The 21,562-nt window shown below is 40.9% G+C and overlaps 1 protein-coding gene across 3 annotated transcripts in view; it reads left to right on the top strand.

Annotated features, from left to right (window-relative positions):
- Positions 1-21,562, top strand: part of DGKI (diacylglycerol kinase iota) — a 221,507-nt gene that overhangs the window by 168,609 nt on the left and 31,336 nt on the right. For all 3 annotated transcript variants that reach the window (XM_075116925.1, XM_075116915.1, XM_075116931.1), the window contains 3 exons: positions 172-299; positions 871-996; positions 19,584-19,609. In XM_075116925.1, the coding sequence (XP_074973026.1) occupies positions 172-299; positions 871-996; positions 19,584-19,609 (280 nt within the window). The remainder of the gene's footprint in view (positions 1-171; positions 300-870; positions 997-19,583; positions 19,610-21,562) is intronic.

Raw genomic sequence — 21,562 nt, 5'->3', positions numbered from 1 at the left:
AGTGGCATTGGTTTTAGTGTGTGTATATGTGTAAATAAATACACGGACAGAGTACCATGAATGGTCTCCAGAGCCCCTGATGTGCACCCAGCTTTCCTATAGCCACCTGGGTGCTCTGAGAGACCAGTGATGCTGCAGGTTCATTGTTTGTTCCTTGTATCACTCCAACAGGAACATTTGCACTTTGTGACGGAAATTTCGCAGGACGAGATTTTTATTCTGGACCCAGAGCTGGTAATGTCACAGCAGGCGGGGACGCCACCAGGAATGCCTGATCTGGTAGTGGAGCAGGCCTCTGGGTGAGTGGTGCTGCGATCTGGCTTTCAGCAGTTGTAATAGAGCTGGACATCTCTTTTCTGGCTCCTTTTTCTGAAGGACTGGGAGATGTGTGGGGGCAAATCTTGGGTGGGGAGCTGGGGACAGGATCAGATGCAGCCATAGTAATGAAAGAAGGACAGTGGAATAACATCTAGTCCATTAAGCATCCTGGAGCAGGACTAATGGACTTTGGCACCTTGCAGCCTCCTCACACCCCCTGACTGTATCTGCCCTGCCATGAGGCTGAACCAATAAGTTACAAACCCCTTCTCTGCATGGTCAGGGCTCTGATACCACTGTGTAAGGCCCTGAAGACCTTTGTGCCTAAGAATGATGGGGAAGTGTCTCTGTTCCTTCTCATCCCCTGGACAGACCACAAATGCTCCTATTCGTCTTTAGGAACAGTCTTGTACTCATAGTGAACTAAGATATTTTAGCTTGCTATGAGCTAAAAAATCCTGGAAACTGGTAAATATAAGAAAGCTTCAAAGTGGAGCATACAAGGTAATTTTTGAGGGGCAAATGCTTTTCTCTTCCTTCTTCCCTCCCTAGAATATCAGATCGGTGGAACCCTGCAGTTCGAAAGAGGATGCTGAGTGACAGCGGCCTTGGCAAGATTTCCCCACACTACGAGGTACCTGACAAACAAAAGGACGCCAGCCAGACACGTATGCTGCAGTAAGAGCCCTCTGCATTTCTCTGCTTGATGATGCACTGTCACCATCACCACAGACAACTCCTAGTGGCTCCCTTAAGCTTAGTGAATTGTGCTGATGTACTGCTTCTCTTTTCCTCCTCCCTTCTGTTTCTTCCTCTTTCTTCATTATTGTATGTTCTTGCCTTTGCTTTTTTCTCTCTGGCACCCTGCGATCTTAATAAATCTAGATCCACGTTTCCAAAAGTAAATACGTTATTTTGGTCGCCTGAAGTTCCAGCGAAGGGAACCTTCATGGCAACTGTTTATGAGAAAGACCAAAGCACTCACCCTTAAGGTAGCTCTGAGGCAATGTGACAAAGCAGAAACCTCTACAACTGCTGCTTACTTTCAAAGATGTAGGCAATAGTTTTCCTATAATCTTGAACCAGAGATACCACTGTTGGTGTAAGATGACTAAACAGTTGTTTTGTGGCTGGTAATTCCACCACGTAAGAGATTTCTACCCCCACAACCCTGTTTGCCGTGTTCAGATTTGTGTAAGAGCATCTCTTATTCTTGTCTATTTTAGAAGTGTTTCTCAGCTTTTTGGTCCTTTCACTTTAGATTTTCAAAACTAGCAGTAGATCCATAATCACTACCAAAGTTTAGATGGGAAGCACCTGTCTGAACTCTGTTGCTGGCTTTGAAAAATTGTGGTGTTTTGGGATTGTTTTTCCCCCCCAAGTATGTAACATATAATTGTGTACGTCACTTCTGCTTTACATTTCTAGTTCTGCTGTATCTGTATCTCCATGGATGGGCTTTAAAACTTAATATAGAAAAATTAGAAACAGAGACCCTGTGGTCCTTCTTCCAGCTTGTCTTTCTGTCTTGGATGTGTGTGGAAGGGGCTGCAAGGTACTTGCTGAGCACAGCTCCAGGGCAGATGCAGTGTGGGCGGGAGGCTGCATAGCGTGAGGCTACTAATGGGAACCGTTTCAGCAAACTGGAAACTGCTGGCAGAAGGAGATGTCATGGTAAAAAAGGGTGATCTGGGTAGTACTGCCAGGAGACACTCACCTGGTTTTCTCCCATTACCTTCAGGGATTCTGGATCAGTTCTTGATATTATGCTCTTTGTAATGTGAAGGATGGTGAATTCAGATTCGGTTTTCCACAGACTGGAATGGCAGGGCCTAAAATTTGGAGCTGGCAAAGATGGGAGAAAAATGATGCTTAGGCATGTTTAGGCAGTGTGGAGACATGGTGACAACATGTGCACTAACTTCTAATTGATAAGAGGAATGATTTTGTTTACATCACTGTGACTGGAAATGTTTGCTTAGCCGGAACAATTATGTTTGGTAGATTTATTAATTACAAGCAAAGTCAGTAACACTGCCTGGAGTAAAGTGTACCTGTCACTGCCTACTATAAGGAATTGTTTTCTTTATAGCTTCTCTAAACTTTAACTGTTTTGGCTGAAATTTTTCATGGTAAGACTCAGTCTTTGACTGATTCTTTCTCTTTTTCTTTTAGTTAAAACTTTATCAAAAAAGTCAGTTGTTTCTGGAGACAAGGTTTGTGGGAAATGTGCTGCTTTAAATTACCTTCTTTAAAATAAATAAATCCAGCAGTTGTTTCCTGAGATGTTTTAGTGCTGGTAGTGGAATGAACTTCATTGGAATGAATTTTTGGAGGCTTGACATTTAATAAAGTGCCACCATAATACCGGGGAGATGCCTTTTGCTGTCTTGAGAAAAGTACCCCTGAGTTTGCCCTGCTGCTGATATTGTTCATGCACTTTGGAGACACCACAGTTTCAAGAGCTTTGCTTTCAAAAGTTTCTGTCTGCATAGAGGAGCACTTATGTCCCTCTGTGCTTAATCCTGGTTGCAGGCCTGCTCACTGGGCTGAGGGAAGGGGGCCCATGCTGCTCACCAGCTGGTCTCCAGTAGCAATGAGAAAAGGGAAACAGCAGTCATGGTCAAATGGAGATGGGTGACGAAAAAGTGCATGGAGGAACCAAGGAAAAGAGGTTGCAAGAGCCAAAGGATTAGAAGCAAAAAGGGAGCCTGTGCAGGAATTTGAGGAGCAGGGTTAGGGAATGGGAGCTGGCAATTAGGAGCACAGGGGACATACAGATGTCTGGGAAATCAGAATGGGAATAACGAAAAGGTGGGGGGCATGGGGTGCAGATACATAAAAGCTGAGTGAGACAGGCTAAGGATGTGGGGAAAACGGTCTGTCACTGTTTCTCTCCAGAATCTGCAGTTCTGAGCTGATGCAGATTATTCATTATACTGGTGGGCAAGCTCTGAAGTATTTTAGACACTGCCTCATTTGCTGACAAGCTGGAAGGTGTATAGTAAATGAAGCTGGGGATTTCAGTGGAGAAAGCAAAGTATTATTACAGTTAAGGCAGTTGAATTCTGCTCTGGAGGACTGGCTTCTCCCCTCAATTTTGCTGACAGAATATCTGAATGATGCAGGTTTACAACAAACTTTTCACAAATGACCAGTAACAATGGGCTCCTCATTCTACGCACATCCACTGTGAAGTAGGATGGGTTCCTGGGAGGCCATAACAAGGAGACTTTGAAAGAGAGTGAAGGGCTGGAAACTGAGAAATAGGATTTCTGTGTGCCTCAGGTTGATTTACTAAAATTAATGGAAAGTTTGTGCCTGCCTTCCTTCTCCCTTTCAGATGCCCATCTGCAGAATACAGATAATATTGCAACCTTACCTTAGAGGAGCACAGTGAGGGTAAATTTTATGGTCACAAAAAATTTGGATACCATGGGGAGACTCTCTCAGAGATGCTTAGGAGAAAATTAATCATTTTACATTCTGTGCACAGTTTTGGTAGTGTGGAATAAACAAAACTTGAGGCTGTGCACTGCATATACAAAATACAATAGGATATCAAGCAGGTCTCTATTTAAACAGTGAGGCAAGAGTCCAATAGAAGAAAGTAGCAAGTGGCAAGGTGATTAAAGGTTGTCAAAATGCTTGAGTGCAACAGGGCTGGAGTATGATGCTCAGATGACATGAGCTTTGGTATTTTGTGGCTTCTGGGAGCTTGACTTTGCAACCTAAAAAGTCTTTCTAACCTGTCAATTTAAGGAAAAACTAGAAAACATTATTATATTTTGGCAGCTGAAGTAGCTCACAGGTTCTTCACAGAGTTTTGTCCCTTCAGAAATTATTTTTCAAATAAAACTTGCAGAAAAGATTTTAGAAAAATTCCCAAAAAAGAATATGGCAGAGCTTAGAGGGGACAATTCCTCCTGTACATAGAATTCTTACGGATCTTTTAAGAGTCATCGGTGTCCAGTGTTTTACATCTAGTCTGAAATACTGTGTAGCACTTCTAGCTCAAAGTGCAATATCCTATAGCCTGTCACTAGGGCAAGTGACAGGGGACTTGGTGTGAGGGAAAGTGTCATCAGTTGACCAACTGGGACTGTTTTCTCAAGGTCATTTTTCTCCCAGATATGGTTTGGGAGTGACCCTGCTCAGATGTTAGGAGCAGATTAGACCACAGCTGGTCATAATATAGCTGCAGGTTATCTAGAGTGTCTCTGACATTGCTATATATACATATATATGTGTGTGTGTGTATACATATGTATATAAAACACCTCTTTAAGATGAAGTAATTGTTTCTGAGGAGTGTAGCTAAAAAGACAAAGTATGCAAATAGAGAGATGCCTTAAATTACTTCAGTCAATGAAAGTAGAGAAGTGAATATGTGACCTACAAATAATTATGGTGTTTGGTGTTGCTTTTGATCACAAGCTTTGGAGTAAAGAGCAATTTGAATGTAATGGTTTTGAGGCAGGGGTCTTTCTCAGAGGAAATTATTTATGCTTTTGCTTTTAATTAAGTGAGCTTCATGTTAGTTAATTTTCAGGTGGCTTTTGGTTGCTGGTATTTCATGTTTTGCTCCTTTCTGATGGCTTTTTGATGTGCAACCAATGTGTGGAGTGGGCAGGTTATGAAACAACATCTTGATGCAGTAACCAGGAGCTGGGGCAGATCGTAGCTTAATAGGAACGTCAAATTAGCGTGTATGGTGCATACAAAAAACAACGGGAAGACAATTACTTGGACTACTGGTGCTTGATCTTGAAAAAAGCTAAGTATTCTGAGCTGACTCCACTGAAACATGTAATTGGACTCTTTCTTTGAACATGAGCAGGTTCATCATCCTGATTTATCTTATGATCAAATGGTGTAGTGAGATTGGGATGACCATTCCTTCATAGCATACTGTAAGCATTCATTGTTGGCCATGTATTTCTCTTCCTAGTTATGTTTGTCACCCTGTTATATGATAAGAGCTGGAAAATTCAATAAAATAAAAACCACAGCAGCATATAAAATGAAAAGAATACTAAACCTTGGTAGAGGTTTAATCTACATCTTTTAATCAAAGTCAATTTTCCCATTGTTAGGGGCAGTAACAGCAAGTCTTCTAGCATCTGTCCAGCTATAGTGGTAGTGTGTTTCCAGAACTGTAGATGTGTTGTCTGAATCAAGTGCGTGGCTCGTGAAGGGTGGGCAAAGGTTAGCCAGAATGCCATCTGGTTCTGTCAGGGAAAGGAAGAAAAAACGCCTGTAGGGGCTGGAAGGTGACTGCAGCCCTTTACGCTAAATAGGCATTAATTAGCTAGTAATACCAGCCAGGCACTGCTTTATGAGGCAATAACAACCAGGTTCCTGAGAGGGAAGAAGAAAAAGGCTGAACGCCAAGTGTTTTAACTCAGCCACAAGAATCAGATCATTGCCCAGGAAATCAGTGTGAAAGCACAGATGTTACAAGGTGGTTTAGGGTTTTTTTTTAAGAGCAATCTTTGTGTGGTACAAGGTGAGAAGAGCATCAGGGGTGCAAGTTTGCATGTAGAAAGGAGAAGGAATGCTCATGTAGTGAAAATATAAAGAGGTCACTCTTAGGCCTTGAACATGCTAGGCAGGAGCTCCCTAGTGATAGTGAACCTTTATAATTTTAAAGGTTGGAGAAGACTTGAAAAATACAAGTGTTTCCCTAAAACAGTTGCACTGGAAAACTCAGCATCAGCTCTTAAATATGCAAAATATTCTCTCCTGGTGTGTTTGGATAGCAAAATCTGAATTAGTTTTCTAGTTCAGATTTAGTTCTAGCTGCACTTATAAGATTAAGCCATAAGAGTGAAGTGTGTGTATTTTAACCAGCTATTTGTACACCTGTATAAACTACTTTCCACTGTTTAAAATCCCAAGTGAGGTTTCATGAGTACTGATTGCTTTCAAACAAATCTTATTTGAGTGAAGGTATAAATCACCATCTCACCTTCACTGTACACTCCTGTGTAGTCCTTAATATAATTAGAGCATAACAAAATGCAGTGTCTGATTTGCTCGACTCTCCATTTTCTTTCTCTTATGTTTTCTTAGATGCTTTTACAAATAGCTTGTAAGGCACCACTCTTACTACCTTAAAGTGAAGCATGAGAAAGGTTTGACTAAAGCAGTTCACCTTTCACTAAGAAAGTGATATTAAACAGGAAAGGGCATTAGTGAAAGGAAAGGTGTGCACTCAAAGAAAAGGAAAAGTGATATAAAGAGAACTGAGAATGATTCAGGGAAAGGTAAGCATGAGTTAAACAAGAAAAGTACTTTGAAGAAAGCCAAAAAAAAAAAAAAAACCAACAAATGGATAAGAAATTATTTTGAGGGGAAAGCATGTTCCCTGAGTGAGGCTGAGTGGGGAAAAGTGATGCGTGTCAGTATGGGGTCTGGTCCTGTATTTTGAAAGCTCTCAATACTGTCAGCATGATACAGTCACAATACTTAAAATCTTGTGCATGTTCCAGGTAGAAGCTACGATTTATACACCATTAGGAAATCTTTTCTTTAGTTGCTGCTGTAAATCTTCCCTTTCCCCCATTTCTGGAGACTTTCTTGACAAAGATGACACCATTAAATTTTTCTTTTCACACTCTAGTGCCCAGATATGGTAAATAATGAATTTCATGTCCTTTATGTTATTAATTATCTCCATATACTTCAAGATTTTAGCTGCCTTCATTGTTTATGGAGATTTTCTGTGAAGGGGCAAAAAAGGAATAATTATTGGTTTCCTTTGGAATTCTACCTTGAAGAAATGTGCCTGCAGTTCGAAAAGATATATTTCTGCCCTTTCTCATTCCCTTAAAAACTTAAAATGTAACAATTAAAATCTAGCAGAATTTTGGCATTGCTTGAATAATTTGTCTTGAAGCTCCATTTCTTGCAGGAAAAAAATTCAGCCTGACGAACAATAGGAATGCTCTTAAAAATGGTGGAATTTGGCTGAAAAAAAGGAGCATGTTTTCTCTGTGAGATCCCTTGTTTCGAAAATCAAACCTTTCCAGAAATAGTTTGAATCTCTTATTTTCTCTGTATAGTCAGTTCTGTACAGAGCTACTCAAAACCAGGATAGTTGTTTTTATTTTGTGGTACATTCATTGAATACAAGAACAATCTGGAGACGGTAACACTGCAGACAGAAATACTTCCCAGTGAAATTCATACTTTCTTCAGATTGACAGCAAAGAAAAACCTTGTTTAGTGGCCAGTGCTGCTTTGCAGCCTGCGGGATTTCAAAAGTTTCTTTAAGGGCAGCTACTGCTGCTGGTATCTGTTACTATTTGGGAGCTAACTTGAGCATCCAGCTTTTGCAATTTTTCTAGAAGTAGTTTTCTTTTTCCTTCTGGAGCTGCTTATACAGCAACCTCAAGTACAGCTGTAGATACAGGATATATATGAATTTGTAAAATGATTTGTCATCACACTGGAAATAAGACTTTTACCTGGACAAACATTAATTCACAAGGTAGTTTTGAGCCTCTCCCCCACTGTCACTTAATCCGCGTCCACTTTCTGCAAGCAACGTCTCTAGTTCTAGTGATGTTCATCCCTGTCATAGCCAAGAGAAAGGACTCCTTCACATGTCTGATAAGTCAACAAACCTTGACTCAACTGCAGAAAAAAGAAACACAGTTTAGAGAGGGAAACAATGCTAAAATCACAGGGGATGGTGAGGAATGTTGGCACCAAAATATTTTCTCAAAGACTGACCCGCATGAGATGATGGTGTAGGTGAGATAAATATGTTCTCAACTCATGTTTCAAAAGACTTTGTTACTTCAGCCATGTTGGTACTATCTCAGGAATGGTTCTGGCCATGGGAAGATCCTTTCATGTTGCTGTGATGTCTGAAGATATGGAACCATGACTAGGGAAAGTGTTACCACATACAGTCCCTGCTATGCCAGGGGATGAGCTGTGGCTCTATGGTGACTGCACTCACGAGACCTGAGGGATCTTTGCAAACAGCAAGAATCAGATGGTTCTGGAAACTTTAACATGAACATTCAGCAACTTCCGATTGTTGCCTTTAAGTAATTGAATACATGGAAAACCTTATTTAGTCACCTCTTCCCCTGTTAATTAGTAGCATTTTTGTGTTACTACTGCCAAACTCTGTCCTTATCTACGGAGAACCGGGGTATCAAAAAATCATGGTTTTTACTTATTAAAATTTCTGCAAGTCATTAATATTTGGTACTTACATATCCTTCTGGCAACCCCTTTCCTATTAATACTGAGCTTTAAGACATTGTCTTGTGCTTCTACTCTTATTAACCATAATTGGAAAAGGAAGAAATCAGAATGGGGTTTAGATTTGTGTGTGTACTACCTTATTTGTTTATGTGAGTTCATTGCAAATAATGTTTGTTTTCTTCCAGAATTAAGCCTCCAGCCTTTGCTGTTGAGGTGCTGTGAGTTGCTAAGGGGTTTTAACAACAGTAGGCACATCTGATGAGGTAGGTTTGTGTTTCTGCCCCTTCAATATGTGGCAGAAATAGAGGACATCGTGTACTGCATCCTGTAGGATGTTTTTTCCTCATCAGTTCTTATTACCAAATAATTTTATTATTCAGAATGTAGCTCCCTGGAGTCAACTGGGTGGGATTTTGGCTTCCTCTTTTCCCACCCACCTGCCCCTGAGCCCTCAAAATGAGGGCTCTTAATGATCTTTGTAGCATCTCAACACCTGATGCACAGCTGAGGAAATTTATCCTACTGACAAATTAGTTTGGCAGTGACATGTAAAACACTCCCACTCACCATGAGACTACAAATTGGCTTCTTCAGAGAGTTCTTGCTTCTTGACTGGCATCCCGCTTTCTAAAAAGGGAATGCGAGCAGTGCAGCTCTCCTCTTCTCCTTGGGGTGATTTCAAGCCTACAGAATACGCATGTGCCTGACTGAGACCTACCTATACCGATGTTGAAAAAATCAACTACCACCTAGCTTGAAAATAGTTGCTGTAGATAAGGGGATGAAAAAGAGTTTTCCAAGTGGAATGTAAGGTGGTTGGTTTTTTTTCTTGGAATGTGTTTAAAGGATGAAATTGATGTTGACAGAGTACAGATAGGTGGGTGCCTTGGTTTTCTTTAAGTTGTTTACCATAGCAGCTATAAATCTGCTTTCCACTTTCTGGCTGATAGCCAAGGCAGAAGTAATATAGTTCTTTCTTTTTTCTCTTTTCTTGTTACAACTCTTTCTTCTTCCTTTTTTTTGCCTTTGCTTCATCCTTGCTTGCTCACTTTAGCCCCTGGACCAAGAAGCAGAATTTGTGCCAAGGAGTAACGCAGCTCTGCAGCAAAGAAAGCAGGGGAATATATCAAGGCAGTCACTTCTTGTACCTTTGTCTTCCATTTGGCTGGGTGAAAGAAAATGACATTTGATAATTTGATCTTTAGGGCCTACTGCTTTCCTGCAAGCATCAGGCATGTGGTAACTGCACCTGGCAAGAGAAGGATAGAGGAGAGAGTAGAGCCAATGATGGCACTGTAGAATGTGAATATTCCCCTCTTCAGATTTATGGTGTGGAAATAGCAGACCCATGGCCCCCAGTGACATTAAAGGCACTGGAAGAGGGCCTAGCTGGGCTTATTAGTGTGATATAGGATGATTGATAGCCTGTATTCTTCTGGGCTTGCTTTAAGCACTGTTGTAAATATAGGGAGAATATCCTCCAGGATGGCAGGCTTCCAGTCCAAAAAAAGTTAGAAAAGAAGTGAAGTAGTTTTAGGTAATGTGTATGCCTGTATTTGCATGTACTTGTTACTTATATGTAAGATTTGAAGTAAGACAAAAAAACCCTTATCCTGGTCCTAATTTTCTGAGCGTTGCACAGGAATAGCAAGCCTGTGTCCATGTGCTCTGTCCCTGCCATAAGCAGCTGCCATCTGCTTGGAGAGGATACTGGTTCTTAATGTGCTCTCACTCAGTACCAAGCTCTTATTAAAGCCAAAACTAATAAGCTTCAGAGCACGGGTACGAAAAGTATCCCTCTACATATGTAATACACACATTGGAATACATAGTGTGTCCAAGCTTTCACTCTAGGACATCTCATAATATGCATTCAGACTGTATTTATTGATACCTTCTTCATATTCCTAAGTTCTGGTTTAACAGGTTTGCAAAGACAAAAGAAATGTAGTTTGGTAAAATAAGTGCTCTAGACTATCACACAGAAGTACTATTTTGCCTGAGTTGACAGTGTTAAACTCCATAAAATTCAAACCTTTGCTAATTTTCTCTAATTCTTAGATATCTGCATGTTCAGATTTCAGCTTTGGCTGGAAACTGGAAAGTGTCAAAATACCATGCAAGTAAAAGCTAGAGACAAATAATAGTCATGTGAAAATAGGTCTTGTTTTGAGGTTTGCAATTTAGTATTTTAGACCCACAAAGTTCAGAGTGTTTGGATAAGGCTGGGAGCAATATTTTGGCATGAGCCTTCTCTTGACTCTTTGATCGAAAAGTGAGTTTTTTCACTAGGGCTGCTTGAAAAACCTACTGGTGAGCTGTTTCTGCTTGGTGGAGGTGTGCATGAGAGGTTTATTTCTTCTAGAAAACATTGCTTGAAACAGACAGTACCAGTGGACGTAAGCTGGGTTTAGTGTGCTTGGGTTGGGGAGAGATTTTGCAGTTCACCTGGCAACTGCTGAGGGACAGGGAGCACGATGCCCAGGCTGTGCGTCTCAGCATGGCTACTCTGCAGGGAGCTGCCCTTGCCCTTCCATGTCTAGGGTACCTGTCCAAATCCCCTTGCTGCAGATTTGTATGTCAGGGTGTAGAATGTGCTGTCTGTTCTTAAAATGCCTGCCAAAGGATGTCTCCAGTGAGAGGATAAACTTCTGAAAGCTTAAAAGCATTCAAATGGGGAGGGAGAAAAGTTGTCCCTGCTTGCCTACTGCTCCTCTGCCTGGGGAAGGAGCACTAAGACCCGCAGCTTTGTCTCGGTGACTCGCTGAGACTGAGCGAGCGTTTAGCAGTTCTGGCACAAAGGTGTGTGCATGGGAGGGAAATACATGAGGAGCACGACCATAACGCATAGCCTTGCTGAGGTTTCTGGCAGTGTTGATACCCATGGGCAAGCAGGGACAGATGGACCTGGCTGGATTATGCCAAGAGCTGAAATCAGAGAGCCAGAGAGATGGCTTGGAGCCAGTGTAACCCCGACTCCTAGATTCTTGTTTCTGTGCCAGGTGTCTAAAAATGCAGCACAAAACCATATCTGAAACTCCTGTTACAAATTTTATTCTCCACTAATTACTCTATAGCAGAAGCGTAAGGGCTCAGCAATTCTGCTTTGCCTAGGACCTCTGTGTTATGCATGTTAACCGAGGTGGTTTGTTTTTTTTTTTATAAGATGGCAAGTGAGGGTTACTTAGTGTTAGCACTTGTGAAAATCAGGCCACATATTTATGAAGACAATTGCAAGAATCTTCATGGGATTCCTGTGTTCAGTCTCTCTTCTCCCCAAACCGCTAAAGGCTATTTATCAGGAGTCACTGGTTTGGTTTGTGGTAACAAACATGCCACTTAGGGTAGCTTCGAGATTGTTTAGAAACCCAAACTGGCCTAAGATTATTTGGGTGGTGTCCTGAGATACCAAGCAGCTAATGTGCTTCATCACCATCTAACCTGAGGGCCAAGTGGGGATGTGACTTCTGAATCAGAGTATACCTGATGTGTTTGCAGTGTGGCTGTCATGGCTTTGCGGTTACCAAAATAATTCCTTTGTCTGCGTTAAATGAAAAAATTAAAGTCATAGCAAAATGATGCTTTGTTTAACATTTTTCTGGAAAAAGTCAAAGTACACAAATACATTGTTGAAGAAACAGGTCAGATGATATGTTACCTTATTCTGCCTAACATCTTTTTTTGCTTTTCCTGTAGGACGTTAAGGCAGTATGTACACACCGCCCCTTTAGTGCCTGTCCCAGGTCTTTTTAATAAAGATGTTTCAATCAGCATCCAGTCCTTTGACATTTAGTCTGTTGTTCACCAAAGTTTTACATGGTGTAGCTAGATCTTGCTTTATTTCTTTTAAGGTTAGAGCCACATCAGGTACTGCTTTTCCTTTGGCTTTTGCCCTCTAAATTCGTCAAGCAATTGACAGGTAGGTCAGTGAGGATTTTGAAAATTTAATTTATATCTGGAAATGGAAGACTAGCATTTCAAAGAAGCTTGGATCAAACCCTCTTCAAAATGGATGCCTTATGTTCCCCTAAGGTACTTTGGTGTCACGTGGTGATCAGAGAAAAATAGGCCAGGTGTTAAAAAAACCAAACCCAACAAACAACCCACAATCACCCTACAGTGATCCTGCTGCTCATTTGGAAATACCTTCTTTTTCAAAGAAATAACAAGCCAGGTTTCTGAGGTCATGTTTTGATCTTGATTCTGATGTAGAACTACCTTTTTCAAGATGAAAGTCTTAGAACGTCTCTCTTCTTCTTTTTTAAATTAAAGTTAAGCATGTTTGGGGTTACATCTGATTTTTGCAATTAAATCTTTTATTCCCTTGTTAAGCAACAATTCCCAGGCAACTCCTCTGGGTGTCAGTACAGCTTCAGGCATAGCTGCATTGTGGTGTTCCAAGCCTTCATTCAAAGCATTCTACAGTGGACAGAGAAATGGTAAGAGATAAAAAGTTAGACAGTAATGAGAAATGACATGGAACAATATAAGGGACACAGACATGCCTGAGACACAGCAAGGAATACATCTGAGCTGCCCTTGTTTTCCTAAGACGCCCCAAGCTACATTCCTGTATGTTGGACTGCTTGTAAACAGCCTGAGGCAATGGTTTATGTGCAGGTAGAGACTGAGGCTGCAGAGGAAGTTACAGAGGTGCTAGAAAAAGTACTGATCTTTGTGTCTAGCAGAATTAGAAAAAAATAGGCTTTCCAGATTGTTATGACAGATTAACAGGACATGTCTGAATGGATTTCTGCAAAATAATAAATAACTTGAATGAATTTTTTAGATTCGGAAAGCATAGCTGGTCAGCATTTTCCCATGTATGTGAGACTGTATGGCCATTGTCTATGAGAAATAATTGAGAGGAAAGAATGACAGAAAAGCTGAGACAGTAAAACCAGAAAGCTTTGTAGAGAGACTATCAGAATTGCAGAAAACTTTAGGTCAGGAAGGACCTCTGAAGGTCATCTACTACAAACCCCTGTTCAAAGTAGGTCCAGGTAGATGAAGTTGTTCAGAGACTTGTCCAGATGAGTTCTGAATATACACAAAGCTGGAGATTCAACAATCTCCCTGTACAACCTGTTCCCCTGTTTGGTCATCCACATGGTCAAGAGGTTTTCCTAATATCCAATCTGAATTTCTCACATTCCAACTTGCAACTGTTTCTTCTCCCCCTCCTCTTTCTTCCAGCAGACTCTGGTTCTGTCTTCTTTATAGCTTCTCATTAGGTAGCTAAAGGCAGCAATAACATTTTCCCTGAGCATTGTCGTCTTACTGAATGAACCCAGCTCCCTCAGCCTCTCGTCATATGTCTCTCCTCATATACCATCACCATCTCTGTGGCTTTTGGTGGAACTCAGTCCGGTTTGTCATCTGTCTTGTTCTCAGGTCTCACAAGAACGGAGTAGAGGGTAAAAATCACTTCCATCTACCTTATATCTGTGCTCTTGCAAATACAGCCCAGTATGCCATTGGCTTTCGCTGTTGCAGGGAACTCTGCTAACTGATGTTCGGCTTGTGCTCCTCTAACATCCTGCATTCTTTTCTGCAAAGCTGTTTTCCAGCTGGTAAGCCCCCAGTCTGTCTTGTTGCATGGGTCTATTCCTCCTGAGGTATGGGACTTTGCATATGTCTCTGTTGAATTTGCTAGGTTGCTGCTAGCCCACTTCTCCAGCCTGTCAAGGTCACTCTGAATTGAGCATGTATAGGGTCAAAGTGGAAGTGGGGGCAAGCTCTCAGTAATTCTTAGGCTTTTATTTTTCAACAAGTTCCATGGCAGAAAATGGTGATGCTCAGACTGAGCATTATCTTTAACCCTTATTGGACACCTCCAAGTGTGAGATGCTGAGGGATCAGGAAAAAAAGCAGTTCTGCCTTTCTGTCAGTAAGATATCATGCATGGGCTGCAGTAAGATATCATGCACGGGATGATGCATGGGATGACTGCAGGGAATCTGCCAGTCCCAGAGGCATTGATACAGAGTGCTGAATGAGAAGGTTTCCTCACCTTTATTTTAAAAATACTTTATGTGCTAAAAATTTTCTTTTATTACAATCACAGAATATATGAACAAATCCCAATAGAGATGCCACTTTTGGTTCTGAAGAGATGTACACACAAAATAAGGTGGAATGGATTTAATCTGAGAGCTCTTTCCCTCCCCTAGTCACAGGCAGCTATTGTCAGACTGAATTAGAAAGTTTACAGCAATATATTGCTTAAGCAGGGAAAAGGGGGAATGGTCATAAAACCCAGCAGAATGGCTGCACACAGATTGGTTTTGGCCTTTAAATTGTAAATGGCTGTTTTTAAATAGGCCTGGTGCAGATGGTTTCTGCTACAGGTTTATTGATTAAAATAGCTGCTTTACATCAACTCAGGGTTTGTTTCTCCAGAGGCTTTTGTCTTCATGAATAATGTACCCATTTGCTGAAATTTTGTTAGAATTCATCTGCTAGAGGTTGGCTGTATTTCTCTAGGTTCCTAAGCCTCAGTTGACTAGGCTCGAAATTGTGACAGTCCCTGCCCTTCCCTCCTTAGAAACTAATATTCCCTCTTCCACCCTTCCAGTGCTGAATAAATCTAGTGCTTGCACATTGGAGAGTGCACTTGGAAACAGCTGTGAGTGTTTGGCTGTTTGGGGAAGGCTTGTATGATACTGAAGGCTGTCTTGGCTACACTGAGGATTAGATTTTTGCCAGCAATTGATCCAAAGTCTGTGAGTGGAAAATGTTCCGGTGAGCTTTGGATCAGACCATTAACTCTGAGGCACAGTGCTGTTTTAGGTGGGCATGCCTCATGCCTTCAGTATTATAAGTCTTCCAATATGCTGGAAGCATCTAGTGGCTTTTTACATTATTATTCAGGCTGTTTATGCATTTCTAAATAAGTGTACCTCATTTCTTGGGAGATCCTTGTGCATTTTGTGTTAAGCACAAAAGGTACTGCTTTGCTTGCAAAAGGAATGGTGGAACAGGCAATGTGCAGCTTCCCCTTGCAGACTGAGGCTTGCAAGTGCTGTTATCTCTTCTGAGTAGAGCTTGCCACTCTGCAACAGGAGTAGAACACTACTGCAGGGCCTACAGCAGAAGGGAAGGGTGTGAACAGCATGGAAAGCAAATGGAGGTGATAACATACTTTTCCTCCTCTTCCCTTCTGATCCTCTTCTCTACTGTCATAGTAATATTGGTCTTCCCTTTAACTAGTCACTATAGCAATAGCTCTTCATAAAACATCTCTCAAATCAGGGCAGGGAAAAAGTCAGATTGATGCCTTTGGCGAAAAATACTTTAAACTGGGCTTGCCTTTCACACTTATGCATCAGAAAAGAGCATTGTTGGTGGAAGAGCTCAGTTAATCTCATGATTCTGGAAATGTAGCTAATCATAGACAATCTGGCCTGTATTAACTCTCTGGGGTGGGGAGTGGATGGGTGATGACCCTTTCTTTCTACAATTTTACACCAAGGTAAAAACAGAAACAAGTAACAGTTAATACGAAAAATAAGCAATTCCATTCTGAAATGGCCAAGAACAGGATATTGCAGTGCCTGAACTTTTTTCTGAAGGTTTTTGGGGTTTGATTTGTTTTGTTTAACCAATTTAAAACCTCTTCAAGATTTCACTTGGCAAAGTGTTTTGACCCAGGTGGGACCACAGATCTTAACAGCATAATAGTTCTTCTGAAGTATCTCTGCCTTGTCTCTATATTTTATCTTAAGGCATAGAGGTTGTGGAATGATAACTTGCTTCTTTATGACAGTCAAACTCCCAGCTAGAATCATACTCTGAGGGCAGCTGACGGTTGCTAGATAGATGGTTATTGTGTGGATGTTAGCAGCTGAGAATCCTCCCTTCTCAGGACACCTGTCTGGTGACCAGTGCTGCCACAGTATATCCCTCACACTTCTGACAGACCTGAGAGAAAAATGTGTGACCGTAAATACGAGCATCCACTGGATTTTTTTGCTGTCAGGAAAGCCCCCTGTGGCCGTGGAGTGAGTGTATGTGGTTTAGAGAAGGTCATTAGACTGTCTTTCTTTCCTCCCTTAGAGCCTATGATAAGCATGGGCTAGACCAGACAATGCATAAAATGTCCAACACTATTAGTGTGGACTTTCCAGCAGCCTCACTTCCTTACATTATAGTTACAAGCAAAACTCCCCTTAGTGTAGTTAGGCCAGTACTTGAACAGTTCGGAAAACCTCCTCCCAGCTAAAACATATGGCCTGAAATGGTAGAAGAATGTTGAAAGTCCTCTCCGCTCTTTGCCAATATACTTTGTCATTAGTGGTACAACGGAAGCATAGTTTATTGTGGTTGAACGTTTGGTATCTCCAATGGTGGAAGGTCTTGTTGAGGTTTTCCTATGGCTGAAATATTCAAAACCTCTCTTTGTGGCTTTGCAGCTGTGTCAGAAAGTTTGAGTTTATGCTATTGCATTTCCTTGTGAAAGCAGGAACTGGCTCTCTAACACTTCTGTTAATGACGGGTGAAATGAGCCAAAAATCTCAAATTTTATTAGGGTGAGGCAGAGAGGTTCATATGTACAGATCAAGATCCTGTGACTATATAAACTGTATTTTTTCAGGATACCAGGCTACACAGTTCCAAAAGATGCTTCATGAAGCTTTGCAAATGAAGACACTGCTAGTAGCAACAGTAGTACCTGTTAGATTTCTTACTGTTCAACCACTGTGTTCAAGGCATGCAACAAAGGTACATGGCAGTAGTATTTTGAAAAATACATACTGATTTTGGTCACACTAAATATGCATAAACATATTTTTCATCCCTCCCTTCAATCTTTTAATAGAGAAGGTGGTGATAGTCTAATAGTGTCTCTCCTGTTGTTGATGCTTTAAGGAACTAACGGCATCTGTTTTACCAGGCATAAAGAAGAGCCAAATATAGGATAATCTGTACTGTTTATTTTATTGTTTCACATAAAGATCTGAAAGGTGATGAAACGGTGCAATTAAGAAACAAAACAAAGGAATGAATGCTACTGATGCTGTGGGAAATGGCATTAGCAACGGGTGGAGAGTCAGGGTACGTGAGCTAAGGAACCTGGCATGACTCCTGCCATGTAAAAATATTTTTAAATACCTAAAAATTTGCACCTCTTTATATGTCCCATTCTGCACTGTTTAACTTTGTAGGAAACAGTGTGTTGAGTGTTGACCTTCAGAAGGGTTTCTGCTGGGGGTTGTGGAGGAAGACCTGTAACTAACTGGTCAGAGCAGTGGGACTGAATCCTAGTGATGCCTGCTAATCTACTGGGTTACCTGCATTCCTACTGTATTTGCACAGACGTGGCTGAAGTGCAAGGGCAGAGCTAGCCTGGTTGGCAGCAGAGCAGGATACATGCCTGGGATGTTCAGCAGCAATCAGAGGATTTAATGGGAGTAGAGGATTAATTAATTCTGATCTATACAGACACACTGGCTTCTTGCACAGTCAGAATCTTAATTAGGCAATCACATTTCTTCCTTTCACAGTGACCATTGCTCCAGCTGTGCTGTAACTCTTTCTTTCTTTGCAAATCTCTCCCTTTTCTAAAAATAAAAATTTGCATACCTCATTAGGAAAGTTTCCTTCTTTTCTTTCCATCTTTCCTGTTTGCATCTACATATTTGCATATCTGCTTCTGATGTCCTATAATCCCTCAACCTTCATTTTCAGACCCCTGTTATGGAATGAGATCATGAGTCCTTCCTCAGCTCCTTTATGCCTCTAAATCCAGGGTTTCTAACCATTCTTCCCCTTCAACCCACAGCCCCTGCTGATTTTGTTAAATATACATGTGTTCTTTTCCTCTTTGTTCCTTCTTTTCCTTTCACCCCTCTGTGGCTGCTTCTCATATGTCAGCTTTGATCTGTTTGCTGGCAACACTAACATTTTTAAATCTTTAGTAATTTGTTATTTTTTGTACCTTGGTGCAAAATTACATATAACTTGGAAAGGAATCATGAGTTGTCCCATTCACTGCAGGAACAAACTCCTGTTACCTGCGTTGGAAGGCTATATATACAGTTGAAAATTTTTGTTGGGAAAGTGCTGAGGCAATGTTCCAATCCACTCTGTGCTATCAGTCTTGTCTAAGTAATCACAGCACATCCCTGATTTGGCTGTACAATTAGCCCCAGTTTTGCTAAGCCAAGCTACCGCAGCAAAGGACAAAAGGAGGGCTAATACTTTACACCTCTCTGTGTTCCTTTGTTGTGGGTGCTGACCAAAATGATGAGGAGTGTGATCCTGAGTGATGGGAGCTGTGACACAAATCTCTGGAATTCAGTGGGGCCATTCTGTTCATCAGCAAGAGCACTGAGAAGTCTCTCATGTTTTATAACCTCTCACTGTCTTTGAGTATTGTCAGAGGCTTAAGCCACTGGTTAGGGTATCATGTAACTCTTGTGTTGCAGCTGTTATATTGCTTTTTACTGTACTTACATCTGCCCAGACCTTTTTTTTTTCTTTTTTCTGTTTGCATTGATTTTGTGAAGATGGCATGAACTAGTATTAATTATGACTAGTCTTTTATGTTCTCTACCACATTGACTCGTGGGAAGACAAATGGCCACCTTAACGTCTACATGTTCCTCTGAAGCCGTAATTTCCTCAACCACCCCTAGCTGTGAGGTTTCCTCCTGGCCCACATTTAATTATGGTCCCTTCAATAATCTCTGAAGGATCAGGACTTTCAGAATAATAATGTCAGCTATTTCCAACAGTAACAGTAGTAGGTAAGTTCTTTGTCAAGTACCTACAGAAACTCTTGGCATGAGTGCTTAACAGTACAGCTACCACCTGCCTTATGGACATGACTCCATAGAGCCACTCTTGTCTGCAGAACCTAACCTCTGTCTCTGCCCTTTTCTGCTCTTGTCAGATGCCTTCTAGTCCTCCCTTCTAAGTTAGCCCAAGATTAAAACCTTCTAATTCCTCCATTCTTTGTTCCCCACAGTGACAATGAACCTTATTTGTGGTCTTTCTATGCCAAAGATTGACTGGACTTTGTTGTTTTATTCCAGGTCTCCGGTCTCTTCAGAAGATCAAGGTAAGCTGTGTTTTATGGATACTGATAGCATATTGAAAATGAGACTAAAGACTAGCTGTAAACTCTGTTTTAACACAGTTGTGGTGGAGAAAAGCGACCTTATAAAAATGAAATTTTGATGTTGCTCAAACTTTGTTCACCCCTAGATATCAAACGCTTGTTCATTTTGTTGGGGCTGGCAGAAGTTAAGCCTGTGTTATTTGTCAAATGAACCTTGCTCAAGCAAACTGAAGTATTGTAAGTGTTTGCAATTTATTCACACAACTGTGTGGGGCTTCACCTATGAAAAATTATGTGTAGGCTTAAAGGACGTTATATAGTTTTCTTGAAGATAAACTGATGACTCTTAAAGGACAGCATTTTTGTAGCAGAGGAGAGTGGATTGTGTTTAAAGGCTTGAACCCAAGTTATCTTGTGTTAACACTAAAATCAGTTTGGTAGCATGGTGTGGAATTTTGTGCTGCTAGGAGCTTTACATATAAAAATCTCATGGCTTGATTAGCAAGAGATGCAGGTTATGGTAATATACTTGCTGTGAAGGATCTGATCTTTCCCTATGGACTGAAGGAGTTTGCAGTAACTAGCTGGTTAATAACTATGATTAACTTAGGTGCTTAGAGCTAGGTGGTATAAATACTCTTCTAGAGTACATTAAAATATGGTTGCGTTGGTACTGAAATCCAGAAGCATGCTGCAAGGTAGTAATTGCACTGGCAGAGTTGCTCAAGGAATGATAAAAAAAAAGGGTGAGATTGTAACTGAGGGGGGAAGGTTCATTATGTATCTCTGATTCTGGAATATTATTCTGGACCACAAAAGAAAAAAAAAAAGTCTATTTTCTTCAGGCATTCAATTTGTATGCAGTTACACATTCAGCAAAATTTATGGACAATACAATAAGTGTTACTCAAGAAAGGGCCAGATGGGGGATAGTAAGGACTATTGCAAATGGAGATGTAAGGTGGTCTGAGCCTGGAAGTATGTCACTGAAGTATGTGTGCTTGCAGTGTGGAGTGATAAGTAAGGTATCAACCTGTGTTGTTCTTGGCTCCCGCCAAGATCTTTTTAGTCCAATATAGTGGCTGTCAAATGTATAGTCATTAATAGATTCTCTTCCTTCTCCTTGATGTGTCATTTCCTAGTAAAAAAAGTTATAAATAAGGTCATAAAAATAGACGAGCATGTCAGACCAAAGATATATCTAGCCCATCTAGTCCATTCCTAGTGTCTGATAGCAGTGGATCCCCTGACAAATAAGGGCACAAGAATGGCAGAAGTATACAGTTTGTATTTCCTGGTGTACCCTGTCAACTTCCTGTGATTTACAGCTCATTGACCTTGTGAACCAGAGGCAGTTTTCTTGTTAAATAGTTTGTCTGCTCTTTACCATGGCCACAGAGTCTTAATATAAAGTACTGGAGACCTGTGAGAAGTTAACAGTATACCCCATTTCTCCAACCCTTAGAAGAAATTTGAAAACATTATGGTCTGATATACTGTTTCAAGACCTGGACTCAAGCTGCTTGTCAGTGCATAAGCTTGTTAGTGATAGACTACTCTTGCTTTTTAATTTCCCTTGCATTTATTCCATTGCTCCATTTTTATCCATTAATGGAACAACAGACAGTGTAAATGTATTTCCTTGTATGTCTTTAAACTTCAGTATTTCCCGCTGTTGTAATTTTTTCCTTCCTTCCACTGTTTTTATACTGTTCTAGTTTTTCACAGAATCTTCCTGTTTGCCATCTACCATCTGCTGCCAGGGTCTGGCTTTTCAGCTTTGATAAACATCTCTAAATACCCTTTTCCTTCCCTTTCTCCCATAATAAACCTCTTCTGAAATGCAGAGTGGAAGGCCTATGTTCCCTTGACCATTTAGTGATGTGATAGTGCTTGTTATTAGAAGTTTTGTGTGGAGTATCTAACTAGATTTGTCAGCCATGTAAATATGTA

This window comes from Phalacrocorax aristotelis, chromosome 1, assembly GCF_949628215.1.
Source record: "Phalacrocorax aristotelis chromosome 1, bGulAri2.1, whole genome shotgun sequence".
NCBI lineage: Eukaryota > Metazoa > Chordata > Aves > Suliformes > Phalacrocoracidae > Phalacrocorax > Phalacrocorax aristotelis.
Note: the sequence above shows the minus strand (reverse complement) of the source record. Positions and strands in the feature narration are given on the sequence as shown.